The sequence below is a fragment of the Octodon degus genome, unplaced genomic scaffold (assembly GCF_000260255.1).
Source record: "Octodon degus isolate 3935 unplaced genomic scaffold, OctDeg1.0 scaffold00007, whole genome shotgun sequence".
Classification (NCBI taxonomy): domain Eukaryota; kingdom Metazoa; phylum Chordata; class Mammalia; order Rodentia; family Octodontidae; genus Octodon; species Octodon degus.
In genome coordinates, this window is record NW_004524583.1 from 19,765,533 (window position 1) to 19,784,169 (window position 18,637).

The 18,637-nt window shown below is 38.1% G+C and overlaps 1 protein-coding gene across 1 annotated transcript in view; it reads left to right on the forward strand.

Moving 5' to 3' along the window:
- Kcnh5 (potassium voltage-gated channel subfamily H member 5) overlaps positions 1–18,637 on the forward strand; it is a 420,336-nt gene that overhangs the window by 34,780 nt on the left and 366,919 nt on the right. Inside the window, exon 2 of the mRNA XM_004624802.1 lies at positions 7,733–7,856. Within this exon, the coding sequence (XP_004624859.1) occupies positions 7,733–7,856 (124 nt within the window). The remainder of the gene's footprint in view (positions 1–7,732; positions 7,857–18,637) is intronic.

Consider the following 18,637-nt stretch of genomic DNA (forward strand, 5'->3'; position numbering starts at 1 on the left):
AGTTTCAAAACTGATTACTAGCACAGTTTCAATAATTAATACATTGCATATTATTGTCTTAGTGGTTATTCATTGTACAAGATGCAGACATGATATCCTGTCCACAAACACTATTAGAACAAATCTCTCTATTCATTGAATTAAGAGAATGCAGCTGTGTATCTATCCTAACTATTTTGAATATACAGATACAAAATGGTTGTTCATTTGTATCCCCCTTTTTTGTTTAGTTTTGTCAAAGAAGGATATTCCATTGTCATTTAAATATCATAGGTGCATGAATTCAGCAAAATATTCCAATATAGTCCAGTAGTCCATAATAGTAGTGGGTTTCCTGGAGGACTGGCAATGTCAGAAGTTGTTGACTTCAGCTTTTTACAGCTCAGTGTATTAATATGGTTTTACATTTCATACCTCATTTTTATATTTTTCTGCTGGATGGTTAAGACCAAGATAAAGCAAGACCTATATAACAAGAAATGTAGCTTTTGTATCAGATAAGGTCAGTCAAATCCCCTCAGGATTTATCCTGAAATCCTGTACCACAGTTTGTAGATCCTTTGTCAGTGTCAGCCATGTGGATGAGTCATAGCCATTGCTTGCCCAGTTTGTTCTCTGTGAAAGCCTGAGAGAATGTTTTCTCTCCATATGACTCTCCTTAGGCACACTCTACATCATCAGTCACTTTCCTCTGTGACCCCATAATCTCTTTGATCAGAAAATTTGGGACACAACTGAGTTACAGGATATCACAGTACAGGTTCTCCTATATCCTGAGTCTTCACTGACCTTGAAAAGCTAGGGCCAAAATGTTGGCTGTCCTTTTAACCCTTCTTTTTCTTTAACTTTTGGTCTGCAAACTTATGTTGTTAACCCTCCAGAAGAGAAGCTTATTATTACCATACAACATAGGCAGTTGAGCTTAACCTGACTCTCTCTGAATATCCAACATCTCTGGTTTCACATATATTTTAGTATTGTTTCCTCCAGCTCTACAAGGAATCCTGTTGGAAGTTTGAGTGGGATTGTATTGAGTCTGCATATCAGTTTTGGAAGTATGGCCATTTTGTTGATTCTGGTTCTACCTATTCAGTTTTAAGGATGTCTTTCTATTTTGATTTTCCTTTTTCAGAGTATTGTAGTTTTTGTTTTAGAGATCTTTTACTTCCTTTGTTAGGTTAATTCCTAAGTATTTAATTTTATTTGGTGCTACTGTAAGTGGTAGTTTTCCCTTAATTTCTTTCTCAGTGGGTTCATGGCTAGTATACAAGAAAACTAACTATTGAATTTTGTGTATTGGTTTTGTATCCTGCTACTTTGCTGAATTTGGTTATTTATTTTAGGAGTCTTTGATGGGTGGCTTTTTTTGGCAGGCAAGCACTTATTCCACTGAGCTATCTCCCCAGCCCTAAGTGTGGCTTTTTTGGATCATCCAAGTAGAGGATCTTGAAATCTGCAAATAATGATGACTTGAATTGTTACTTTCATATACTTACCTTTTTTTTTTAACATAATTGTTTATGCTCTGTCATCTGATAATAGGTTACATCCTTCCTTGATCCTAATTTTAGGGGGATAAGCTTTCGGTATTTCCCCATTTAATGTGAGGTTGACAGTAGGTTTTCCATAATGGCTTTTTTCAGATTGAATTGAGACAAGGTCCTTCTCTACTTTTTTTCTGCAGTATTTTTATGATTAAAGGATGTTGGAGTTTGTCAAAGGCTTTTGCTACATCTATAGAGATCATCGTGTAATTTTTGTCCTTGCTTCTATTTATGTGATGTATTACATTTATGTATTCACATATGCTGAACCATCCTTGCATTCCTGGAATAAAGCCTACTTGGTCATGATGTATGTATGATCTTCTTGATGATTTGTTGCATTCTGCTTCCTAGTATCATGTTGAGAGTTTTTGCTTCTATATTCATCTAACAGATTGGTTCACAGTCATCTTATTTGATGAAATCATTGTCTGGTTTTAGAACAAGAGTAATGTTAGCTTCCAGAAATGACTTTGGAAGTATTCCTTCCTCTTCAATTTCATTCAGTAACTTTAGTAACATTGGTGCTAGTAGTTTCCTGATGTTTATGTAGAATTCAACAGTGAATTCATCCAGGCCTGGGCTTTTCTTTATTGTTAGGATACTCCTTTGATTTCATTGCTTAATATTGGATTATGCAGGGATTTTAAATCTTGATTCAGTTTTGATAATTCATCTATATCTATCTATATCTGTCTATCTATCTATCTATCTATCTATCTATCTATCTATCTATCTATGTATATCTGTAGGAACCTATCTTTTTCTTCTGAATTCTCCAATTTATTGGCATACAGGTTTGTAAAGTAGTAGTTGTTGGTAACTGTGTGAGTTCATCATTTTCATTTCTAATTGCATTGGTTTGGGTCTTTTTTCTTCTTTTTTGGTGAGCTTGTCTAAGGGTTTGACTATTTTGTTTATTCTTTCAAAGAACTAACTCTTAGATTGAGTAATTTTTGTAATTGTTTTGGTCTCAATTTTATTGATTTCTGTTCTTATTATTTATAATTTCCTTCCATATAGTAACTTCAGTTTTGGATTGTTCCTGTTTCTAGGACCTTGATATGCATCCTTACATGATTTATTTGAACTCATTCTGTTTTTCTCATGTGGGGATTCACTGCTGTGAACTTTCCTTTTAGACAGCTTTCATTCTGTTTCATAAGTTGTGGTATGTTGTCCTGGTCTTACTATGAATTTTAGAAACACTTTATTTCTTCTTTGATTTCTTCTGAAAGCTACTGTTTACCTCACAGTGTTCTCTTTAGTTTCCATGCATTTGTATAATATCTGTGTTTTCTTTTGTTGTTGTTTTCCAACTTCATTGTTCTATGGTCTGATAATATGCATAATATAATTTCTATTCCTTTATATGTACTTAAGGGTGATTTATTGGGTAGTATGTTGTTTCTTTAGAGAAAGCTGCATGGTTTTTGAAAACAAAATATATTTTGTTGTCAGGTGGAATACTGTAGGGATCTGTTGGTCTTACTGAGAACAGTTCTACCTGGGGAGACACGGCGGCAGGAACGAGAAAGATAGACAAGAAGACAAAAGCTGGGCTAGGTGGTCGCTAGTCCACCTGATGGGCAAGACTAACTCAACACACAACAAAACCATCCTTTATTTACACTTTTTCAGAGTTTGTAACTCATGACACAAGGCTGCCTAGTGACTAATAGCCAACCTTAACCAGACAGAATGTTTATCTCAGTAGTGAGGTAGCTTGTTTGCTTTAGGCACTGAGGCCCAGTCCCATCTACACACATTTGATCAATTTAACAGCTTCCTATGACTCCCAAGAGAATACTATACATATCTAATAAGTTCATTTGTTTGAAGATTTTGCTAAAAGTTAACATTTCTTTGTTTATATTTTCATGTGGTTGACCTATCTGAAATTTTGATGTACCTTTGTTCATGAACTTGATTTGTTCCATGATTCTGGAAAAGAAGGTTATGTTCATGTTAGTGTGGGAAAAATGACCATAGTCATGTCGGTCACCTGACACACAATTCACAAAAATCCAAAATTTTGCTAAACACTTTTGTTTGTGAACCAAATCATTCACAAGCAAAAGCTTTTGGGAACTGAAGAACCACTGTAATCATTCCTCCACTGCAATTATGTTTGTGTCTATTTGATCTTTTATGTCCAGAAGTACTGGTTGTATGAAGTTGAGTGCACTTGTTTTTTTTTTTTTTTAATATATTTGGCACAGGTTCTCACTATACAGCTCGAACTTGTAGCAGTACTCCTGTTTCCAGTCTCCCCAGTATAGAGATTGCAGGGATTGCAGGCATGGCTGCCACACCCAGTAGTGCACTGTTGTTTGGTGCATATATGTTAGTAATTGTTATCGTTCCTTTAGGGTTGTTCCCTTAACCCATACATAGTAACTTTTGCTTCTTTTGATTAGTTTGTGCCTGAAGTGCAAATTTTTTGAATGTGAGTTAGCCACATCTACTTCTTCTTTTTTTTTTTTTTTTTTGAGAGGGGATCCTGTTGAATAGAATATTGTTTTCTATTCTTTAATTTTTAGTCTTTGATTTTGTTTTTGGCTAAATTGGATTTTGTTTCTTGACCCAATCTACCTATCTCTCTTTGACTGAGGAATCACTGTAAATTATTACTGACAAGTATTGACTTATTTCTGTCCTTGCCTTATATTTTTGTTGATGATATTTACTATGGCTTGTGTCTGCATGTCCCCACCAAAGCCTCATCCATTTATGGGGATGGAGGTGCTTTTTGGAGACCACTGAATCTAGAGTTTGTGATTAGGTCCTTGTCTAGTGCTGGGCTTGGGGGTGTGAGCACCACATGTGCCCTAGGGCAGGTGGACTGTATCCAGAATAAGAGGAGAAGAAGCTTATTCCTCCTCCTCTAAATTTGTAAGATTCCTTCCCTGTACTGGACTTTAAGAATTTTAACTTTGATGTGTTGTGGAAAAGTTATTTTTTTGACTGTGACTATTTGGTATTGCTTTCTGTCTTTTACTGCCATAAACTATTCCCCTTTTGCCATGTACCTATCTGCCTTCGAGCGAGCCAATTATGGACTAAAAGCTACAAATTGTGAGCTAAATAAACCTTTCCTTCATTTCCTTTGGTGTTGGATATTTTGTCTCAACAATGAGAGAAAAGAAACTCAGACAAAAACCTTATCTTTCCCTTTTGCTTACCTCTTCATCTTACCTGATGTATCAATTCTGTTAGACCTTTTGTCATTGGTAGCTTGTCTGTAAGATATCCATGAGGATTCTTTTGAATGCTGTCCTGAATTTCTTTAGGTGCTCTTTATCCTGGAAATAAATTATTTCTCTATCAATTTGATGATATTTTTGCAGGACATAGTGACCTGGGTTGGAAATTGTTTCCTTTTAGGGCTTGAGACAATTCACTCCAAACTCTCTTGGCCTTTAAAATTTGTAGTGAGAAGTGTGCTGTAATTCCAGTGATTTTCCTGTATAAGTGATCTATTGCTTGTAAGATTCTCTTCCTGTACTGGACTTTTAGAATTTTGACGTTGATGGGTTGTGGAAAAGTTCTTTTTTGATTGTGACTGTTTGGTGTTCATATGCCTCATTTATCTGGGTGTTAAATTGCTTGATTTTATTGTGAAATTTTTCAGCTATTATTTCAGAAAACCATATTATTTTAAAGTATCATTTTTAACCTTTTATTCATGTGGTACAGGGTCTCACTATGCAGCTTGGACTCAGTAATCTTCCTGTCTCAGCTTCCCAGCACGGGATTATAGATGTATGCCACCAAGCCTGGTTTCAGTGGCCGGCATGGCACACCCTGGACCAGCACAGCGCGTGGTACAGGGGATCAAGCCTGGGTCCTTGCACTTGCCAGGCAGTTGTTTAGACTTCTGCGCTAACTTCCTAGCCAGTAAACATATATTTTATACCATTTTTTTGCTATCTTGTGATGTTTTGATAATTGCGGACCTATTTAATTAGCCTTCTTCACATCATCTTGGACTTTCGAATCCATTTTAATGCTCTTTTGTTTTTAAAATGTTGCTCATTGAATGGTTACTGGCAGCAGCTTTATGCTCTAACTCTGAGATTCTGTCCTTCCTTGGTCACTTCTGCTGCCCATACTTTCATAGAAGTTTTCATCATCTGAATTTCTATTTGGAGACTTTTTGGTGGCCTCTGATCCTGTTTTTATGAATACCATGCATGTTCTGCATCATTTTGTTTAGCTTTTCCATCTTTTTATTAGTGCGTTCTTTAGACTAGCTGATTATTTTGTATAACTGACCCAATGTCTTGTTACTTATACCTCCTGCAAATTACCTTATTAAACTGTTTTATAATCTGTTCTTATACTCTTTTGGATAATTTGCATGTGGGACTCTTGACCTCTCCTCTGATGCTGCACGCACCAGCTTTGTGGGATTTGGGAGGTTCTGGAGGCATCTTGTTGGTTTCATGTTTATATTTTTGTTTTGAGGCTTATAAGTTTATTGTAGTTGAAAGTTCTTTTCTGTAGTGTGGAGGTCTCTTTAATTAATGTCCCCTTTTCAGTGATATTTTCTGGGTTAACTCCTGACCTTTGTCTCTGTCCCAGGATCCAACCACCTCAGTTTACTTAATATGGGAGACTGTAGTGTGTTTCACCCAATACCTAGTTCTCCAAGAAAGGACCACAATGTTATTAATGATCTCTAGGTAATTTAGATGTTGGCACTTCAGGAGAAGCAGTTACTGTCAATAGCTGTCACATCTTGGCTATAGCGATAAAATCAGCATTGATTATAGCATTACATACAAACTGAATATTGGCAGACTTTAAGGAACAAGGAAACATCACTGCTGTCCATGGAAAATATATCTATAATTACAGCATGGACAGTAAGACACATCAAATATTAACCTACTATCGACCTACAGTAAATATCTGCTAAAAGGAACAACTGTATCTCTTCTAATAACAGAACGGTATTTAAAAGTGATACCGTAAAGCTAACCTATAGCTTAATAAAGTTTAACTGTACTAGAAAAAATTGAGTGTGTGTGGAACTAAAAGGTGAATAAAAGCAAAATTCAGAAATTAATTGTTGGGATTTGAGAATGAAGAGAGTAAAGTAAGATGGAGAATCCTATTAAGGAATAAAAGAAAATTATAGTGATAGAGAACAGCCACTGGAAGAAATAAACATGAAAGAGAAGTGAAAAATGTAAATAGCAAAAACAGGAGATTAAAGAAAGAGAAAAGAAGTTAGGAAAGAGAAAGATAAAAGGGGAAAAATAAAAGAAGAGAAAAATGAAGTGCAAAAAAGACCTCAAACCCCCTAAAATACTTGATGAAAAAAAATACAAAAATAGGAAAATAATAAGAATTAAGTCAAACAAAAAGTTCCTTTGTTACTGAATGAGTGGTTTCTTTCCACAAGTGCAGTCTTTTGACGCAGCCAGGAGTGATTTTTCTCTGCCTGGCTTTAGGTCCTGTGGGGCGTTTTGATGCCCTACTCAAGGTAAGGTGTGCCCTTACGACTATTGGTAGATGGGGACTGTGCCCAGCCCTCTCTTCTCCACTGGTTGTAGGTCTCTAGGAGGGTTCAAGTGGTCTGTTGGACTGTTACCGACCTGGGCCGGTTCACCCCTCCTTAGGCAACCTGGTGGTCCCCCACTCCCGGGAGGTCACCATTTGATGCCGAACTTAGTGTGGACACCCAATGGGCACAGTGCACTGCAGCCCAGAACTCCTGGGCTCAAGCGATCCTCCCACCTCAGCCTCCCGAGTAGCTGGGACTACAGGCGCGCACCACCACGCCTGGCTGTTGGACTGATTGTTGACAGTCATGGGGTCTGTCTTCTTCTTCCCACCTCTGGACTTTGTGTTTGCACAAGATCCAGTAGGTTATGTGACTTTGCCTCTGCTGCCTGGTGTTGTGCTTCTGGGGTGGGCATTAGGGGTTGCTTTTCTGCAGCAGGCTTGCTCTGACTGGTTTCTTTCAAATGGAATTTTTAGTTTGTATAAGAATCTTTTATTTATTGTGTATATCATTGATCATCATGCTAATTTTCTTATGTCAATTTTCAAGATTAGGTTATATTAGTTGTAGCAATCCATGTCATTTGTCTTTTTGAAATTGCTTAAATTTTTTTATTTTTTGAGAAAATTGTTGAATAAAACTAAATAACTTCCTTTTTCTCTTTCTTTCTCAGAATCAAGTTTCTTACTGGGAAATGCCCAAATTGTGGATTGGCCTGTAGTTTATAGTAATGACGGTTTTTGTAAACTCTCTGGTTATCATCGAGCCGATGTCATGCAGAAAAGCAGCACTTGCAGGTAGGTAACAGAAACATTTAGGAGTCTTTCCTAAAGTTGAAAAAAAATTCTGAAAGCTGCCAAATGGGTTACGTTTACTTAGACCAGTACAGAGACTAATGAACAATAATCATATTAGCAAATTAAGAGGACTGTATTGGCACTGGGAATATATAATCTAAGAATCATTGTTCCTTTTTCAAAGAAAGGGATTTTTGCATGTCTGAATTTGTTCCTTCAGCAATTTCTGTTTGATCAGCTGCTGTGAGTCAGGAGCCAGCACAGGGATGTGCTAGGTGCTCAGAGGAGCATCGCCTTTGGGGAGCCACTGCTGGTAGTAGCAGCTGTGGAGCGACTGAAGTTGTCCTCACCATAGCAGGGCAAACCTTCCCAGCCGAGCACAGCACAACTCATGGGCATTTACAGAACGTGCAAGTGGATTCGTAACATCCAGTGCCATCCTATGTGCTTTTTAATGTTGGCTCCTTGTACCGTTGCTCTTTTTCTGTCCTATATAGAATGGAATCTAAAGCCAAGTGTGATGGAGCACCCCTAGCATCCCAGCACTCTGGAGGCTGAGGCAGGAGGATTGCAAATTCCAGCCCAGCCTGGTAACTTAATGAGACCCTGTCTCAAAATAAGAAATAGAAAAGGTTGGGGTCGTTGCTCAGTGCAAAGGCCTGGGTTTAATCCTTAGTACTGACAAAGCAGAACAAACACAGATGGAAATAAAAAATGGAATCTAGTGTTATCTGACAATGCTTTAAAAAATTACATTACTGACAATACTTTAAAAAAATTTAGGTCATTTCTGCAAATTTAAAGACAGCATTATAATAAAGGAAGACTGGGGAAAAAAAAACCCAGGAAACTATATTTAAGGTTCCACTTTAGAATCTAAAATTCAGTAAGACCATATGGGATGCCTTTTCTTGGTTTAAGTTTTCTTTAAAGCCCACATTTAGCTAAGCCCTGAAACCAACTTATGCTATAATTTAAAAAGATCCGAATTTTTTTTTTCTAGTTCAAATGCTGTCTTTCAGATGAGAAAACTCAGAGTGAGCTTTGTTGAGGGGTTTGCGCAGGGGAAGCATGGGAGTCGTTTTTCTTGCCCTGGCTATGCTGGGAAGTCTTTCATTCCTGCCACATCTTCGTGGAAACTAAGGATTTTAGCTAGTGGGCTAAGCCAGACTGAATACCTAGGAATCACTCAAACAGCTCTGCACAACAGAAATTGCCCTATCTTTTAACTCTGTCCAATCAGAGTCAGTCGCAGTTGATAGATGGGGCCAGTAGTTTGTGTTTTTAATCAGTTTAGGTGATTTGGGTGCTTATCCCGGTTTGCAAAATAATCCGTTTAGACATCCTGGCCCATCACTAATCATCCCCTTGCTGTCTTCATTTTCCCTCCACTGATTAATCCCCAGTCACTCTTCTCTCTCAGCTGTGAAGTTGGTAGACGGGGGTGCAGCAAGCCGTGGCCCTTGGTGGAGAACCTCCTGTGTGCGCGTTGCCCTTGCTGTGCCCTTTGAGCCATGGGGTCATTATGCGCTTTTGTGCTGGCACTGTCCCTAAGGCTCGTATCCTGCACCCTGTCATGCATTGCGGTTCCCCTCGATCCCCAGCACGTGTAGCTTAGGAAACAGTTAAGCGTTATGGCCCACGTTTTGCTGTGCAGTGGGCACATAAAGGACTCCAGGGACTGTAGATGCTTCCACACCCATTCTTCTTCTGGACCTCTCACATCTCATTTTCATGCCAAGCATCGTTTCTAGGGTGTCATCCTCCACCTCCGGGTATTTACAGCTCTCTGAACAAGATGGGCTCTTCCTTCTGTGACTTCTCATGCCACTTTGTACTTCTGTTGGCATCATTATTTGGCTTTCAGTGAGCTTGCCTCATCCCTTGGGGTCTTGGGGTATTTTTTCATTGCTGGGACAAAATTCTTAACACCCACAAGTTAAAACAGGAAAGGGGTTTTTCAGTGCACAGTTTGTAGAGCGTTTAGTCCACAGACAGTTGGCTGCAAGACAAAGCAGCATGGCAGAGAGGCCTGAGAAGAGGAGAAACAGGCCACGGCACGGTGAGTGGAAAGCAACAAGCAGCTCTCTCTCTGTCCAGGCCACAAGCCTTTTGGATGGTGCCCTCACACCTCGCATGGGCCTTCCCGTTATCCACATCCCGAAATCTGATAGACCAGTTAGTGGACTCACCCAGTATCACACACTCTTAATCCCGTCATCATCCACCCTAGATCCAGTTACCTCTGCTAAGCCCTACCTATGGGTGCATGAGGCTTTGGGGAAGACATTTAGATACAAGATAACACAGTTTTTTTTTTTTCCATATTCTTACTGCTTTCGTTATCACATCTGAGAAGTATTGCTATTTATCTTTGAAATGTTACAAAGCTCTGTTTCCATCTCTTCTTGGGTGCCATGAATTTTCCCAATCCACAGCCTGTTTTATTTGGGAGGTGGAGTTTTTAAAAAATTTTTTCTATAAAAGGATTCATTGAAAAGAGTACTGGCATATTAAGATTCACTTCTCTAAAAGAATCACATTTCTCTCTGCACTAGCAGTACCTGATTAAGGACTCGCATATCAAGGACTCGCTCTTTGTACACAGTAAAAGACACAGGGCAGTATTAAATCAGTGTTTGTTGCAGTAGGGGCTTGTTTTGCAGTAACACCTAATCTAGGTCTCCCATACTTCTGTAAAGTGTGTTTCTCTTTATCACATTTCATCCCAAGTGTGGCAGTATTGGAGGTGCAAGAGGGTGATTTTTGGACTATGTTGAGTGTTTTCAAAAAGCATGCGAATCTTCCCTGGAATATTCTTCCCCTATTAGCGACAGCATTTTCAAGACATTACATTCTGAGCATAAATGGTTTTTACTTCCTTGCACAAAAAGCCAAGTGTATTTTGCTAATCTAAAAATTGCAGGTAGTTTAAGACCTGCATGGAGAGAGGAAGTCTATAGAGTCTGATAAATGAACAAATGATATACAAGTTCTGGAAGGTTTTCTTGGAAGCCTGATTTATTTTCTTTTGTTCAAAATCTAAACCTCCACATCTCCTTTAAAAATTAAAATCTACTCGTTGTATGCTTACTGTAGCATTATGTAGAAAGAGCAGAGACCTGGAAATAACCAAAATATCTGCTTGTACAAGATATGTTAAAGATGTGAAGGCAAAACCCTAACTTTCTAGATCATGTATCAGAAGGGGGATACAGGGAAAGACTGAGTACATACCATCAAGTTAAAAAAAAAATCCACACAAAAAGTCTCAGGAAAATCACCCCCAAACAGCTTCCAAAACAGAAATATCTGCATTATGCTTCTGATTTTTAAAAAACCATACAGCTTTTTTTTTCAGGTAAATCTAATTATATATCATATATTCTGGAAACATTTAAATGTGCATTATGGGGAGATAAAAGATTTTTATTTTGAGAGTATCTGAAATCTTAAGTTTTATTTATTCTTTTTTTAATCTGTTTCCTTTATTGTTCTTTCCGCCCCCTACCCCACTAGACAGAATCAAATTAACCGTGCTTCCCAGTCTGTGATCATATTATCGTACTAGCTTTATTTCTTTCTAAATTTGTCTTCTGCTTCGTCTCATTTCCCTCCCTCTTTATGTACTCATTTGAGTGTGTTAATTATATATCTTTTAAGTCAACTTCTATTTATTTAATATGCATAGTCCTGATGTAATGCTACTTTCTGTGTGTTCCTTTTTAAGATTATCTACATAACTGTCACCATTGCTGTCATGAAGAAACACATATATGTATATATGTATATTTAACTCTTCTCTTTCCATTAACATCATGCTTTGGTGATTTCTTTATATTTTTGCATCTCAATTGATGTCCTTCGTTCTGAGTGATATCCAGGGCCCCAGTGTTGTCACAGCCTTCCTTTGTGTATTCATTTCGCTGGTTATGGAATCTTCCTTCTGCCACCTTGCTGTCTCAAAAGACTTGGAGACCAACATCCTCAAAGTCTTGGAAACCACCTCTTCTGTGGTCTTGTACAATCCTTGCTTCTGTGTCCAGAATTCAGATTGATGGATAGTAGAACAGGCGCAAAATTCTTTTTTTTTTTTGGCTGGCTCAGCCTGCCCTGAAGGTGGGGCTGGTGCAGCATGTGGTGACGGGGATTGAACCTGTGCCTGCCTAAGCTTGTCTAATTAAGTGCTTTAGACCACTGAACCATCTTGCTGGCACTATAAAATTCTTAAATTAAATGCTATTGGGGTGCTGTCCAGAGTGGTTTTTGATTTCTACTTTTACCAGCCATCAATAGAAGTTCTGGTTTTTCATTCCCTTACTGTGCGGTAGTATAATGTAAGCGTCTAAGAAGTTTGTATTTCCTAAGTGCTGTCTCACTCTTATTTCAGCCAAAATAAAAATGAAGTCTGTGTCGTATTAGGATTTCTCGGAATTTCAGATATATTCTGTTTGTCATCTGATAATTACCATTTCCAACCCTTGGCCTGTTCTGCTCTTTATTGGAGGACACAAAAAACAGTGGCTGTTTTGAGGAGATTATAAATTTTGAGGTTCAAAATGGTTCTTCATTTGTATCCCCTTCTTTTGTTTAGTTTCATCAGAGATGGGTATTACATTGTATTTAAATACTGTAGGTGCGTGAATTCAGCAAAATAACTCAATATAATCCAGTAGTCCATAATAGTAGTGGGTTATCCGTAGCACTGGCAATGTCAGAAGTTGTTGGCTTGAGCGCTTTACAGCTCAGCATATTAATATGGCTTTACTTTTTATACCTCATTTTTATGCTTTTCTGCTGGATGGTTAAGACCAACATAAAGCAAGACCTATATAACAAGAAATGTAAGTTTTGTATGTATCTGTATATACAAAATAGGATAGTTATACGGCTACTTTTTTCTTCTTCTTCTTTTTTTTTTTTTTTTTTGACTGAGTTTGCCTTCAGCTTGAGTGTCTTGGTTTCGAACTACAGAACTGTGAGTTTGACAGCTTTCTTTGAGCAGGAACTTAAAGAACTGAGCTATTGGGGAGGCCCCCCAGCTACTTTGTCTTAATTCAATGAGAAGAAAGATTTGTACTAATAGTGTTTGAATGGGATATCATGTCTGCATCTTATACTATGAATAACCACTACGAAGACAACAATGTGCAATGATTAATTATTGAAACTGTCCTACTAATTGTTTTTTTTTGGTTTTTTTTTTGGCAGAACCGGGGATTGAACTCAGGCCCTTGCGCTTGCCAGGAAAGCGCTTATTCCACTGAGTCATCTCCCCAGCCCCCCCTTTTTGGCAGAACTGGGGATTGAACTCAGGCCCTTGCGCTTGCCAGGGAAGCACTTTGCTAATCGGTTTTGAAACTGTCTCATTGCTATTTGTTTCTCAATAAAATTTTAAAAAATTAAAAAAAATTTTTTGAGGGAATGGCATTTAAAAGCATATGAACTTATTTTATGATTCTTAAGAAGCTCTGACATTCCAGACATATTGTCATAGGTTAGGTAGGAACCACTCCAGTCTTTTAGCTTTCATTAGCTTACCACTTTTGGAAGACCTAGTAGGCTTTGGGTAGAGGAGTGAGAAGGCAATCAGGTATTGTGGGGAGAGAGCATAGAGGAATGAATAGATTCTCTTAAATGCATTGCTTTTTGGAAGGCTATTCATAGTTCCTTACCCAAGTTATCACATTAGATGAGGGAGCAGAGGTATTGAGAGACATGTTACTGGGTAGATTTTACAAGCAGTGGTGTTTTTTTTATTTTTTTATTTTTTGTGATAGTGGGTATCGAACTCAGGACCTTGTGCTTGCCAGGCAAGGGCTTATTCTACTGAGCTATCTCCCCGGCACTCATAAGCAGTTTTTATCAATAAAGGGTTATCTTAGCAGACAACAAGAACACATCACTGATGTGTTACACTTACACTGGGTGTAAGTCAGTACATTTCCATTTCGCTTAGAATTCTGTGGCACTGAGGAGGGCAGAGGTACCTCTGTGATGCCAGACGCCTATGGTTAGAGACATACAGTGCCTGCTTTCCCTTAATTACAGGTCATGGAGCTACCGCTTAGGACTCTATCTAATCCTTTAAAACTATATAAATCAATAGTTTATAAGTGCATGGTTATGATCCATTGCACAAAGTAATACCTTTGAATAAGTTTGAAAAGTACCTCTTGTAGATTTTGAAGACTGTGTTCTTATTTGTTTAAAAATTTTCCTGCTTCATATTCAGGCTTTTTGTTTTTGGCCTTTGACTGTAGATCTCCAGGTACCTCGCCTTAGCCTTGGTAGTGGTTCTGCTGTTGAGCCAGTTGTGAGCTGGAGATACATTTGCCCACCACATTAAGTCTGTATGTGCAGATTCTCAGGGGGAACCGTTGCTACTCTATGAACTATAGCCCACACATAATGCTTCCCTTTATCATCAGTGGTTGAGTCCTTGTGGTGTTTTCCTCTAGGAGCATGGTTGCCCAGTAATGGAGTTAGGTAAGTTGGTGGAATCCATGTTTAGGTTTTTTGTTTTTCATGATTACGAGGCTTTTGCTCTTTTAGAAGTCTATTAACCATTGTGGCCATCCTTACTGTTAGGTGTAAGGAAGCCTGTTTGTGAGGTTTTGAGGTGCAGGTAAGGGATCCAAGAATATAGTCTGCTGTAATCCAAAGCTATTTAGTCCCCCAACATCTTCTAGGACAGATAACCATGAAAAAATAAATAAAATACATAGGTCAGCAGCATATGGCCTAGACCAGTCCTGACCTAAACTCATACCGATTCCCAAGACCACCACTCGCTTGTGAGGCAAGAAAGCAGGCCAACGATACAGGGCAGATGGAAGCAGGAGGTGGGCTTATCAAAGAAGAAGGTCCCCAGAGCCATGTAGATTCCCCCTCAAGGATGCATCCCACATCTCTGTTAGCAAATATGGTCCAGTGTGTACCTCAGAGTATCTTTCTAACCCCATCCACAGGAAGCATTCCAGTAATTTCAACCACTGTATGCCACATTATAATTTGCAATTTTGCATGCATTATCCTTTTTAATTTTTGCCACTTGGATTATATGAATATTATTATCATTTTACTGATGAGGAATGGAGGGTCAGAGGTTACCCAACTTAGTCTATGAATTACAGATTGCCAGTGGCCCTCCCACAGTGGGGTCCCCTGTTATGTATGGTTGCTCAGTAGTATAGCAGAGACAGATCACTTTTGCAAAACCAATTTTGTTTTTCTTCCAGTAAAATAGTAATGCAGTTGTAGGAGTTACTTATAATTGACTTGGTATGAATACCATAGTACCACTGATTCTTGGTATTGTGTGTAGGCAAAGCAACTATCCATATGGATAATATTATACATATGTATGCTTTAATAAGTCCAATATATGTTTCTTGATCACTTTAGTAAAAGAAAATTATAAAATTATTGCAAATATAAAGCTCGACCACTATTTCTAAAATGTATGTGCCATCCAGTTCTGTTAACCACTCAAAGACTGTCCTGAGCTGCAGTCATTCTGAATCACACTCTGAAGAATTGTGATGAGCCGTTCAACATTTGCCTGTCACAAAGCCAAGTAGATAAAGAATGTGCTAAGCCCGCTGGCTGTGGAATCATTTATTTTGGTCAATATTGTATGGACAGTTTTGAGTGGAAATAACTTTCAGAGTTGAATTAAACTCCAAACCACTCACTTTGGGAGGATGGATAGTACATCTCACAATTCTTCATAGTCTCCTTTCAAATATCTTTTGTTATTTGGCTGTTGTGTTTCACTGCATCAAAGATATGTTCTGTCACTGGAAATGTGTGACATCAAACTTAAAGTGAACAGTCTGAGTAGAACAGTATAGGAAATAAAAGAGTTTTAAAGCATTCATATTTTAATAACAGATTCTGTTTCTTAAGAATCTTTGTTTTCCTATTTTAGTCCTGGATGACCTTAACTAAAGGATTATATACCATAGAGTTTCATAGTTTACTTTAAAACTTTCTTGCTTATTTCAGTCTTTTCTTGCAAATTTTAATATTGTCTGACCTGTGTTATATTTCTTAAGTGATAGTTACTTGGTTTCTTTTAACTTGTTTTCTGTAAATCCTATTAGGTTTAATTTCACAATTGTTATCCAAGTTACTTGCTACCTATGCTTTCTTTTGTATGAGGTATCATCAAAATATATGATGAGAATCCGGGCATGGTGGTGCATACCTATAATCTCAGTGCTGGGAGGCTTGAAGACAGGAGGATCGCTATGAGTCTGAATTGCGTAGTGAGACCCTGCACACAAAAAAGAGCAAAATATATGATGAATATTTAGATTTTTAGAAGTATCTTGTTACAGTAAAAGGCATATTGCCATGAATTCCCCTTACAATACTCTCCTTGCTGCCAACACAGTTACCACGAGTGTCTCTGTGCTGTTATGGCTGCCTTGATGTCCTCGGTTGGTTCACAGTGTTTATTTTTCATGGTCATTTTGACTTTGGGTAAGAGCTACACACCTTACAGTGTGTCAGATCCAGTGAATGAAGTGGATGAGGAATGCCACAATGTTGTACAAGCCTGTCTTTTCATTGAATGGACTCAGCAACAGCATTCTCTGTATTTCTCATCACACTTTGTAAAGACACTCACGAAAGAGGACTTCCAGAACAGCTTCAGAAGGTGGCAAGATGATGGGATGAGGGAGTTCAAAGCAAGGGGCAGTATTTTGAGGGCATCTTTTACTGTAATAAATCTTGAAAAATGTAAATATTTGTCATATATTTTGGTCATACCTTGTATGTTTTTCTGCTGGCTCATGGTTAGTATTGTATTTTAGTTTACTGAATTGGAAACTTAGCACTTAGTAGTAGTAGTGCAAATCTGCCTTCCTTTCTCCCTTCCTTGATGACAGTTCACTTAGTTACCCTTGCTTAAACTTTTAAATTTTCATTCTTACTAAAAGCATTTAGAGTAAAAATAAAAGTAAAAACCTGGCTAACTTCAGTGGCTCTCTTTGAGTGGATGTCTTTCAAAACTTGACACTAGGGGCCAGGAACATAAGCACCTGCCTGGCAAGTGAGAGTTCAATCGCTGCTGCCCAACAGAAACAGAAACGAAAACAAAAACATGAAAACCAAAAACCAAACCAAACCAAAAAACCCTTGATACCTAATTTTGTGTAATGATCTTCTATTCTTTTTCTTAAAGAGGGTGCCAGGGATTGTGCAGGCTTTAGGTGCCATTACACTTGGATATGTCTCTGGCCAGTAGCCAACTCTTTGAAAACTTGGAAGAAAAATGTAACAGAGATATGTGCATTTAACCTTTCAAAAACATTAAGTATCTAGCAGTGCCACATATTCCTTTCTGGTGAAAGAAATGACAACTATGTGGGTGTGACACAGAGTCACATGCTGTCTCTAAAACTAATGCCCAGCTGATGGTTGAGAGCTTCTGGAATGGAGTTTTAGAGATGTGTGACACTTGGGTTAAGCCTGTTTGTAGATTGTGATACTTATTTTCTGAAGCTTTCATGAAAAAACAGACTGTTACACATTGGAAACCAACATTCTCTCTTCTTCCTTTCCAGGTTTTATTTTATTTTATTACTGGGGATTGATCTTGGGTCTTTACACAGTGGGTCAACCTTTATTCTTTCTTAGGTTTTTATTTTGCGACATCTCTCTAAGTTGCCCAGGCTAGGAATAAACTTGCAGTTTTGTCTCAGCTTTCCAGAGTGCTGGGATTCTAGGCATATGCCACCATCTCTGCCTGGAAATTCTTCTTTTTAATTAACACATAAAATCATACATGTTTCTGGGCTCCAGAGTGTTCTTTCATTGCTATGTAAATACAGTGCTTACCGATCAAATTGGAGCAATTATCATTTCCGTCTCCTCATTTCTTTACATTGGGAGCTTTCAAGATCCTCTTTTTTTTTTTTTTTTTTTTTTTTTTCGGAACCAGGGATTGAACTCAGGCCCTTGTGCTTGCCAGGGAAGCGCTTATTCCACTGAGCCATCATCTCCCTTGCCCCTTCAAGATTCTTTTCTGATTCTCCATAAAATAGTGAACAAGTTGCTGCAAACTATAGTCACCCTGTCATATAGTAATAGAATACGTTTCTCCCAGTTGTTCTGGGACCTGTCATTCCCCTGTACTTCCCCCTTCTCTTCTTTCCAACTTCTAGCAATCACTCTGCTGTCCACTTCCACTCTGAGATGAACTCTTAGCTTCCACACAAGAGAGAGAACACGTGGGGCTTTTCTCTCTGTGTCTAGCTTATTTCACTTGCATAGGGTCTTTGAATCCCATCTGATTGCCACAGATGACTTAATAATATTAGTTATGTCCAAATATTACGTTTTCTTTATATAGAGACTTAAATTGATTCCACATCATGGCTATTTGCGACTAATGCCACAGTAAAGGTGGAAATGCAGGTTTTTCATTGGTGGGCTGATTTTATTGCCTTTGCATCTATGGTCGGAAACAGGACAGCTGAGTCATACCGTGGGTCCTCTGTTACTTGTTTTAGGAATATACATACTGTTTTCCATAGTGGCTGTACTAATTTATATTCCTGCTAGTGGTGTATAAGATTTCTCCTCTTTACATCTTTATCAGTATTTATTTGTTTCCTTTTTAGTAATAGCCATTCTGATTAGAGAGAAATGATATTGCACTGTGGTTTTGGATTGCATTTATTGATGGCTGGTGATGTTGAACCATTATGTTTTTCATATAGTTGCAGATCATCTCTGTTTCTTTGTTTGAGAAACACTACCCAGAT